Source organism: Pundamilia nyererei, unplaced genomic scaffold (assembly GCF_000239375.1).
Source record: "Pundamilia nyererei isolate P.nyererei 1_Seehausen unplaced genomic scaffold, PunNye1.0 scaffold00065, whole genome shotgun sequence".
Lineage (NCBI taxonomy): Eukaryota > Metazoa > Chordata > Actinopteri > Cichliformes > Cichlidae > Pundamilia > Pundamilia nyererei.
The window spans coordinates 1,653,702-1,664,454 of record NW_005187466.1 but is presented as its reverse complement, the minus strand read 5'-3'; the positions used below and the strand labels follow the sequence as shown (position 1 = coordinate 1,664,454).

Genomic DNA, 10,753 nt, shown 5'->3' with positions numbered 1-10,753 from the left:
CACTGAAGGAACAATGGACTGGTAGGTCAGTTCCTTAATCTTAATTATGCAAATTCTCATGACCATTGATCAACAACCACTGATCAATGGCCATGAGTACCATTCACAGAGAGTTGGGGAATGGCTGCAATCACAGCATTGTAAGATGGTGAAAGACGTACCCTTAGGCCCCTCCTCGATTCAGAGATGGTCTTTCCCTTTTCACATAAATGGGCTCCTTGACTCCGCGCTCAAACCAGCGTTCCTCCCTGTCCAAGATGTGTACTGGCCAGGACTCTGCAGTCTATTTACACCTAGAGGCCAGTGGACACTCTTTCAAGGATGAGGATGTACACATCTTGGACAAGGAGGAACACTGTTTTGAGCGAACTCAGTTTTTTACTGGAAAGCACTTTGGTCAATAAAGTTGGATTGGATCGGGACAAGAAATCAGCACCAAGACGGTACAGCATTGCGGATATTTTTTAAACAAGTGGTACCATTATAATTTATTAATGAAAACATTTCTAGACATGTCAAATTTAGCTATAGACAAAAGCAGACAAATAATCATCTTATTAAACCTTATACACAGTCTGATGCAGTAGATACATATTTTATAAAAAAAAAAGATGAAAGTATTAGTCTAATCATTCTGCATTTCATAGGTAATACCAAATATTAAACAGATGTAGGGATATTATTGATATGAGGACAGTTTGGTTGAGGAGAACTAGAAACATTTCTCATAAATAAGCTGTTTATTGAAAATGAGTAGACATGTTATTACTATCTTTTTCTTTTAATATACCAATGTGCCATCACCCTTTTTTGTGTCGTATAAACATCACATTGGCCTCCAAACAGCAAACTGAAACAAGCACAAACAGTAGACTGTCTCGGTTTGGCTCCTTTACAAAACTGCAGAAATGTTAATGGATCCCGATGGAAGAAAAATGCTGTATCAATTCTTTTCTCTTTGAGGTGGAATAGCGAGTTCTATGCTGAGCTGGAAACAGCCAGTTTCTTCAAGTGGTCCATGAAGACCTGCAGGCTCACGTCATCAGTAAGGATTGGGGCTCCTGTCTCCTATTGGAACAAGGGAGGAGCAAAATGGTGACTTACTCACTTTGCAAACACATCTCATCACGACATAACTCTGACCACTTTAATGAGCAAAATGCCCCGCTTTGAAGATTGGCTTATGCAAGACCACGCTCTGGTGATAATCCTATTCTCAGACTTCCGTAGCTTTTCTCCTTTTCTTGCAGTATTTGTACAAAGCACTTCCTTGACTTGGGAAATAAGAGATTAGTGCTATTTTCAGCTTGCAATCTTCTACAGGTTAGCTTATCCAAGACCTGTATTTACTGACAGTTTGCCTGTCCTGTGGGTGAAAAACAATCAGGGTGGATGTCTCAGAAGACTTAAAGTCAATCCTGGGATTTTAGTCTATACTTGTACAAATAGATGAAATGAAAACTTTATGGAAAATAAAAAAAATGTATGCATGAGGCAGGAGACAAATCCACTACATTTGAGAATTTTACATTTACATATTTGAATGTAGCGCAAAAGATATAACTATAGTAAAACTGCAAATTTGGTGCCTTTCATTAAACTAAAAACAAAACAGGCTAGTTGAGAATTTCAGTCCAAACGTTTCAAAAACAAATGCAAATAAAACAGTATATTTTAATACCGTACCTGTCCCCAGGCATAGAGGTTGTTGTGGGTCTGCGATGGGTTGACCTTTGAGAGCAGGAAGCGAGCCTGGGAGCCTCCGTGCTCAGTGTCAATGTAGCGTGGCATGGGGAAGCGTGTCTGTAGGATCTCTTGAGCGTCATCCAGTGGAGCCTGCAGCAGCTGTTTGAAGTTCTCATACTCTGCCATTTCTTGGTAGCCTGCTTTTCGCCATTGAGCAATGGTCTGGAACAAAAAAGAGAAAAAAATCCAAATGCATCACAACATACAGAGTTTTGTGTAAATAGTTTAAGCATATAAAATAACATTTTTAATGGATAATTTGTTGAAAAATCTGCTGCCTTACCTCTCCATGGTAGATAACCAGCTGGAAGAAGGTGTCCATCAGCAGGATTCGATCTGGCAGGATACTGCTGCTGTCCAGGAGCACAGGCTGTAACACATCCATGACACAATGCACAACAATTTAGCACCAAAAATATAAACACTTTTGCTAGGAGCTGGCTGTTCAGCTGCCAGTGAGTAACACAAAACATTGATGATAGGATGATAGTGTTGAGCGTATGAGGCTGACCTCTGGTGGTCCGTGGAAGGAGTACGAGTAGAGGATGGGCTGGATCATGATCAGGGACTGGGTCAGGTCTTGCCTGACAAAGTGATGCCTGTAGTAGGAAGACTCATCTGGGCTGTTGTTGAAAACTTGCAGGAATGGTGACCGTCGCAAGTGGAACATAAACTGTAGGTGTAGGAGAGAAAAATGTTCACACAATGTTCACATTGTTTTTCCTAGCAGAGTATTCCAGCATAACTGAATTAAATTAGGGGGGAGTATGATAATCATAATAATGGCTACATTTGAAAGAAATTACCTGTGGATAGAGGGACAGAGACTCTGACAGTCTAAAAGATGTCGGATCATCTTTGTTGAACTGGCCAAATTTCTGACACTGAAACAAAGGAACAAGATAACGTGGTTTAAATACGTACCATGCATGACGTTCACATCAGGAGTCATAATAGATAAATATCAACACTATTCACAACATGGGTATCGGAAGTATTCCAACTATGTATTGTTAACATGTTGCAAACTCTGCTACGTAGGAGTGTCACTTACCAGGCGGATGAGCTGCCTGTCAAGCCAACGCAACACATCAGGACCCTCTTCAGACTCTGCCCTAAAGACGCCCAAGCGGGCCATGAGCACTGCAGCTGCTTCTTGGTCAAAGGATGATTCGATGTGCTGAATCTGAGATTGGGCATCTGCCCAGCTGGAGTAGTTTAAGAAAGAAAGAGAAGCGAGAAAGAGAATGGGAGGGATAGAGATAAGAAGAATAGAAGAAACCAGAGAAGCAGAGGTCAGAATAGGTGTGGTGTACATGACGCACATGCAAACAGGTCTCAAAGGCGTTGGTCTAAATTGCAGGAATGCAAACATCCTTTCTAGAGAGGAAAATATTTATGCAGTTGTCATTCTCTTGGCCTCATTAAACCAACATTTTACACTCCCAGCATTTACTTTATTGAGAACATACCAAATTTAAGTACATTTTAGGTGCAGTCTAGTTGGCCATGGTTCACATCCATTTAGATGAACAATGAAAAGGTGGCAGCTGTCATTCTCTTGGGTGCATTGGAGGCTCATTAAACCATCATTTTACACACCCGACATTATCTTTATTAAGAGGAACCGGTTTGGTAAGAACATACCAAATTTAAGCGCATTTTTAGGTGCAGTCTAGTTAATCATGTTTCATATCAATTTAGATGAACAATAAAACAGGAGTCTTACTTCCTGGCGATGGTGGTGACCCGTATCCTTCTTTGTGTGTTTGAGTGCTGGTACTGGGTTACAAACTGGACTGCCCCACGTCCGCCCTGAGGGACTGGTGCATTGTGCTGCAAACACAAAACAGTAGAAACAGTAAGAATGCAGTTGACAATCATTTCTATTTTACTGGGAAAGGGGGGAAAAAAAGAAGAAAAGAAAAACCCATACAGAGACACAAAAAGCCTTTGTCTGAAGAATCTTTTACTAAACAAAGCCACAATTCTTCATTACAACTATTCATTGTTTGGCGTCCTAACATTTCCACTCTTATCAGCTTACTGTAATTCTATCTAGCTAAAATGCTGAGGTTCAAGTTCTTATTTTACCTGATTCACAACTTCAAAATAGATGCCCAAAGTAGTGGAGGGGTTGAGACCGCACACCTTCCATTGGCTGGTGCCACCAATGCCCAATTCCTGCACAAAACAGAGAGTGCAATTTGATAAATATCCCAGATTACTCAACATGACAGTAAAGAATCCAAATCATATCTGGCTCAGTCACTCACATTCTCTGATACACAGGGAGACTTTGAGTTGAGTGAAACACACGGTCCAATTGCACCGGAAACCTTCAGCTCTCTCGAGGTCTATAAAGCCAGACAGAGAAAGAAATACAGTTAACGTTTTCAACAGCTAATATATGTTACCTTTGTTCTATCATTACAAATCCCAATATAGAAAGTAATCACACGTATAACTCAAAGGACTAAATCAAGCCTTTACCTTGACTTCCAGGACACCTCCAAAGGCCATGCGGAAGTCACCATTGTAGTCCTTACTAAAGACTCTCTGGAAGGTTTGTTTGAACAATGAGGTATTGAAGGAGTCTCCCATCACAATGTGCCCCCTGAAACACAGCACAATAAATTGTCAAGATTCTTAATTATTTTTTAAAAGGGCATACTAATGCAATTACACACCTTCAATGAATGTAATAAATAGTGCTTACTTACCCAGTGAGATTAGATAAGCACTTCATTTCAAGCAGTCCAGTCTGGTCTAGGGCGCAGGCATAGATATCAATACTGTGGCCATTTGTTGCTGAACGATTGGCCAAGGCTTCATAATACTGTGAAAAACAAACAAACACGTTAAATTTATGTAATATGCAAGGAAAGGTTTCAATCAAATACAAGTACTACTGCATGCTTACCTTGGTGGCCTTTTTCAGATGGCGAGCATTGTCTTTCTGGATGTCATGCCAGGAACGAATTGGAGTTTTCAGCTCATCTCCCACCACCATTCCAGGGCCCTGGGTGGGTGGTCCTCCAATAAAAAGCATCACACGAGCCCCTGTGTTGGGGAATGTACCCTGAGGAGACAGGAAATGGACTTCAGTTAGTGCAAGTATCATTATACCCCAAGTTAACATTCAGCAATTCTGCGATCTCGTGTAAAATATATCGTCAAAACTTTTTTGCTTTTATAACAACCAATATGTGCAAGTGGAATTTACATCACAAAATAAAACATCATTAACCAGTCCATTTGAAAATGAACCATAAAAGCATAAATGTTGAATTAAGGGAACGAGTTAGAATAAATGGTTCAAGGAACACGTGTAAGCAAAGGGCAGACTTCATAACCAACTCTTCCAACAGTGAGGTCCAGAGTCCAAGAGTCTGGGAAGGTCTGAGATAGTGAAATATTTGGAACTCAACCAAGTAGCCACCAAGCAGCAGGAATTTGCTTTAAATATGATGTCTGTATTTGATAACACATTCTATATAAAGGCTGATTCATTTACCAAAGGGACAAAGAGTTATCATTCAAAGAGAACAAACAAATGAGCCAGCTGATACTTGATGCCAAAAGCTGTTTGCGGTTCTCCTTTACATGGAAAAAATAAATAAATAAAAGACTCATTCATTTAGTCATATCCCTTAAGACAAATCAGTGAATCTGAAGTTAGTGAAAGAGCAAAATGTATTCTAGTACAGCTGGGGAATGTTCTGTTGTACTATCAGTTATATAACCACACAGATTAGCAGTACAAAAAGGGTGGTTGACAGTGGAGGGAAAAAAAAGCACAAGGCAAATAGGTAACAGCCTTTGAACGGACAGAGAATATTTACTGTTTGTCTGATCATTATCAGACAGCGTGTGCTGTTCGGAAGAGGTACATGTGGCACAATTGTCTTTAAGAAGCTAAAGTTCAGGTTGCTGTGAATTACTGTATTTGCTTTATTTGTAGATAAACCTTGTAAATGACTGTTTCTGTGATCATAAATGGCTTTATGTGTTCCATTTCAGATTATTGACAGTACAGCATCACTTGTATGCACTTAATGTATGAGATAATTTTTTGTCTTTCGTACCTCCAGCAGGCCGACAGCGACAGACAGCGCAACACCAGTGGATCGGAGTGGCCGTTTACCCTGAGGGACAGGCCACGGGTCTCTCTGAAGCTCTCCCAGCAAATCTGTCAGATTCATATCGACTCGATGCACAGGCTGAAGAAACCTGAATATAAGACACACACACACGTTTTAGAAAAAAAAAAGTGCTTTGCTTTTTTTGTAAACAATAACCATCAACTGACAAACATGAATTGATTGTGCTCCGACGTACTTGCAAGTGGCAGCAGCATCCTGAGGGGCCAAAGGACGACCTTGTTGTCCTGTTACAGCTGGCTTTGTTAAACCCAGCATCTCCTGAAATGAAAAGCAAAGGTTTTACACGTTTAACAATAGCTAACCTTGTTTTTTGTACTTTTTAATCTAAATGGACTTCCTGTTTTTTCCCCCCTAATAAGTGTGTCACTCACACCAGACTACCAAAGGCCTTTGGCTGGACTTACCTGTATCTGTTTGGCGGTAAGATCCTTGGTGCCTCGGAACACATAGCTCTTAGCAATCCCCTCGCAGCTCAGCTCATGAACTTGAACCATGCGGCCAAATGTGATGAGGCCCACAAGAGCGTTGGGGGGCAGCAGACTGAGAGACATCTGGAGAGACTCCTTGAGAGCCTGGAGATCTTCTTCTTCCAAACATGTGTCCACCACATACAGGAAGATGAGAGGAGCTGCAGGACCACGCTGTAAAGAGGCAGGAGACTAAAGTCAAAAACTGATGAAATCACATTGTATCCAAACAGTCATAATCACATGGTGAAGAACAATTGAGACTATTGTTTATGCATTCCTTTTCATGTGGTGCTGTGTGGTTTGCTGCTTGCTTCGTATATATTTCTATATTACCGGCACTAGCAGAGATGGCATGTGAACATCAGAAGCTCATAGTCATACTTTCTGAATACACTACACATTATAAACTAGTAGTAGTATTGTTACAAATGCCAACCACAACAGACGTCAGGCTCAAAGTGGTTTTGCTTTTATAATTACCATTTAAAATGTTTATTACAGCCACCTGTATAATTTAACTTAGGTCTACTTTTCTGTTATTACATCTGTCACTGTCAAAAATAAGGCATCCCTAAAAAAACATATGTGATACTACTGAAAACTGTTAATGTTGACCTTTATACCTTGCATCTTCTGGACTTAATACAAATTGTTAAGGTCAGAGTGCAGACATGTATGCAGTATTTACCTGTACTATGTACTCAATTGTAGAAAACTGTGGCATAAGCTCAGCTGGCTGGTTCACGTCTGATATGCCTGCGTAAGAGGGAGGGAACTGCGCACACACACACACACACACACACACACACGCACACAGAAAGATATCAAGATTAACCAACCTAAAAAAGGAATGTAGCTCATCAGCATTAAGTTATGAATGCAGAGACACATTTTGGCAGCGATATGTTTCAAATAGCAGCAAGACTAAACTATGCTCTCAGCCACAGTACTTACAGGGTTTCTCTGGAAGCAGAAGTTGCAGGCCCATATTTTTGCTCTGAAGTCAACTTGACTGTAAAAAATACGAATAAAAGTAAGAAAATAGAGGTTGTATCTAATTGTCATAAGTGTGGCTGTGACTGAAATATACACAAGGTGTATTTAGTGTTTGCAGTTCTCATGCACCACACCCAATACTAAGAACACCTCAGCATTTAGAAGTGCTGATGTGTTAGAAAAAAAAAGTCAAATTCAAATCCCTGCATCTCGTTTCATTCACATTTACATTTGCAAATATAACACTTTAGTAAATAAATGTCAGGAACAGACATCTGTGGCTTTAAATGATGAAACTAAAATACTAAAAGTCAAGGAAATTATATCACATACATATACCAAAACGCATGATTAAAATAAACATTCAAAAGGATACACTTTATAAGCTAGAGTACTGTTTTTCTGTGAAACTCACCATAGTGGGTTGAGCACTGCCTTACAGTTGGCCCGGCTGCAAAGAACTGGCTCATACTGGACCGGTGGCAAGTTGGGCCTCTCTTTGAGAGGTGTGAAGAGGCAGGAGACAGGGACTACCAGCCTGGTGGCTTCAAGGCGGCTCGAGGGCCAGAGGTTCCAGCTGAATCTCACCCCATCTCTGTCCTCATTTTGTTGAATGAACTCCTGGTAGGTTGTCATCACTGATCTTCAGAAGGAAAAGATCCCCCAAAATAACACAGTGAGGTTATCAGTCCCGCTGAAGAATTAAAATAATAAGCGTGGAAGTGGTAATCCAAACGGTACCACTCCAAATCTTCCGATGTTCCCTCTCTGCTGTGTACCGGCTTTCTTCTGCTAGCTGCAGTCAGCGCCTACTCTTTATACCTGTGATCTTTTCTCTCGTGTGCTATAAAAAGGAACGGATTTTCGAAAGCATGACGCACAAATTTTAACATTAGAAAACCTGACCAGCAAGTTTTCAAAGAGTGCGGAGGAATCCTGCAAGTATTTTAAAGCTCTACCTTTGTTAGCGGACGTCACTGAAACATTAGTGACGCCTTTTGCAAATCATTGCCAAGCATGCTGTTGTAGCAACTGTATACTCTCATTCTTTCTCATGACTATGTGAAGCTGCATAGTCAAGAATAAACATCAAAGGACTGCAAAAACATGCAACGTGTTTAACGTGGATTAAATTATATAAGAGTTTTTATTATTCACACATTACATTATCTGTTGTAATTTTTTCCCAGTTCAGCCAACTAACTTATGTGTTACAACATACCCCAGAGCCAAGACTGACAGCACAGGGTCCAGAAATTCTCATCTCATAAAACAAACAGAAAAGGTAGTATAGATTCACACAACTAAGATGAACTTGTACAACTAATTTATATTCACAGGGAAATCTATTGTTTTTTTTTTACTCATTTGTTGTATTGCTCTAAGCCACTTTGCAGTAGTTTAGGTATACAGGCTATTGTTATTCTTTGATTAACTAATCTATTGTTGTAAATTATTGAAAGCATGCACTTTCATTGTTTACAAAATGCGCTTAATACACAAACTTTCCTTACTGACTGTAATATTTGGGAATGACAACTAATTTCTGCAAATACTGTTTTTCTGTGTATTTTATTTTTATTAATGCTGTCACCAAATTAATGACTCGAATTTCTCTTCAACTCTATTACTACTACACCTGACCGCTTAAGATTGCAATGCTTAAGGCAAAGAAACTAAAAAGCCCCCGCACAATCTAATGACATATTCAAGTTTGGAATGAGGAAAAGATTTTGTCCTTTTTAAAAAAAAAAATGTCTATTTTTTTTAAACAAAGTACAAGGAAATACGGAAAAAACAAAAGAAAAGTCAAAATTTTAAGCAACTTTTCGAATTTTATGAATCTGAATAGATTTCAACACAACACACAGGCCACGTATTATCAGCAACGAAGCCACCAGTGAGAGTTGGTCTTTATCAGAACTCGTACTCATTCAAATGCTTATTTACGCTTTGTATGCTGATAGCCAAAACACAACATAACAGCAGTGGCGTTTATAGAAGACAGACTAGTTTAACAGTTGGCCTTATTTTGTTAATCTTCGCTGTAAAACCGTCTCTCTTTACTTCTCTGGCACTCATCTGCATGCTAACGACACCGGGTTAGCTAATGGAATGTAGCATTAACCTACTTCCTGTCCCTTCGTAAATGAAAGCTGAATTCGGGCGGTCTACTTTCGAAGAAATTTAAGGCGAGCTCTTACCTTTTATATTAAGTTGAGCTTAGGTATGGACAACAATAAAGAAACTGTTCGGTTCGAAACGAGTTACAGCATCTGGAGGTAAATGGAGACGGATGCCCGAGAGGACACAGAGACGACGTTGACGAGCTCACTCCCTATCAGCCGGGTATGCACTCCACTAGAATGACGTGTTACTCCAAGATCAGGCGTGTCCTATTGGCTCGTATTTCCATGACGTTCGTACGTCATGCTTAGCGTATGCAGCGGAAGCGTACAACTATGGGAAAATGAGTTGTTTAGATCCGCTGCAGCAGTAACGTAAGCTCCGATAATCTCGGAGTTGTAGAGCGTGTTATGTCCACCGAAAATTTTGTACTGTGTGATAACGTGTTGTTCGACAGTTGTGCGGGACTTGTATTATCTCACTGTACTGACACATGTACATTGATGTACTAATGAGTATTTCAGCTGTATGCCACTTTTCTTCTACTTTACTAAATTTCAGAGAGAAATAATGAACCACATGCTTTGCCTTATATATATTTCGAAAGTTACTGTTAATTTCAAATATATGATTTTTTTTAAAAAATTGTTTCCTACACACAGTCGTCAATATGTTCAAAAATGAACAAATGGTTAACGGTTACTACCCATTCTTGGTTTTTAGAGTTCATTACTATTTCTACTACTACTACTCACTTCTATTAACGTGGTGTAGTTGGGGTGTATAAAAGAAGAAAACAAATAGATGAACATCAATAAAAGCATTATTACTATTATTATTATTATTTATTTTTTGTGCTCAAATATGGGGACTTTTGGTCCAAACCACTTAATATAGCTACACCATACCTACCTATTTCCCACAGAGGAAAGTTCCGGTATCTAAAATATCAGCGGCTTACAATTTGAAAATCACAGACAGTAATTTAAACTTAAAGGACTACACGGTGCAACATGAGGCAGTCGAGTGAGGTTACGGACATCAGTGGATAGCCTGTTGTTAAGTTTTAGAGTATAACCTGTAAACCTGATTATTAATTCATTTATTATTATTATATTTTGGCGCTTATACAGCCTATGTTTTCTCCTAAATCGTCACACTTGCAGAAATTATGTCGTTTGGAGAAAGTACCAGAATCTTAACTTCAGAGTACCCCCTGTAATTTCAAGCGAATCCGAGAGGTAATTA

General features: G+C 39.5%; 1 protein-coding gene across 1 annotated transcript; it reads right to left on the bottom strand.

The window, feature by feature from the left end:
* Positions 1-765: 765 nt before the first annotated feature.
* On the bottom strand, positions 766-9,942 carry sec23b (SEC23 homolog B, coat complex II component). Its single transcript, XM_005735793.2, has 19 exons — positions 9,583-9,942; positions 7,794-8,021; positions 7,337-7,394; positions 7,071-7,157; positions 6,317-6,553; positions 6,088-6,170; positions 5,835-5,979; positions 4,670-4,828; positions 4,470-4,585; positions 4,240-4,363; positions 4,023-4,103; positions 3,841-3,930; positions 3,476-3,582; positions 2,801-2,954; positions 2,553-2,630; positions 2,258-2,419; positions 2,030-2,116; positions 1,687-1,908; positions 766-1,068 (listed from the first exon to the last, which is right to left on the bottom strand). Exons 2-19 carry the CDS (start codon positions 8,012-8,014, stop codon positions 979-981), a joined length of 2,301 nt encoding a protein of 766 aa, XP_005735850.1. The 5' UTR covers positions 8,015-8,021; positions 9,583-9,942; the 3' UTR covers positions 766-978.
* Between the last annotated feature and the right edge of the window lie 811 nt (positions 9,943-10,753).

Excerpts from the sequence above, each read along its gene's own strand:
- sec23b (XM_005735793.2), bottom strand. The coding sequence starts at position 8,014 with ATGACAACCTACCAGGAGTTCATTCAACAAAATGAGGACAGAGATGGG. Across the intron at positions 6,554-7,070 it reads CAATTGAGTACATAGTACAG|CGTGGTCCTGCAGCTCCTCT; the intron begins GTAAATACTGCA and ends GCCTCTTTACAG. Across the intron at positions 6,171-6,316 it reads TTACCGCCAAACAGATACAG|GAGATGCTGGGTTTAACAAA; the intron begins GTAAGTCCAGCC and ends TTTTCATTTCAG.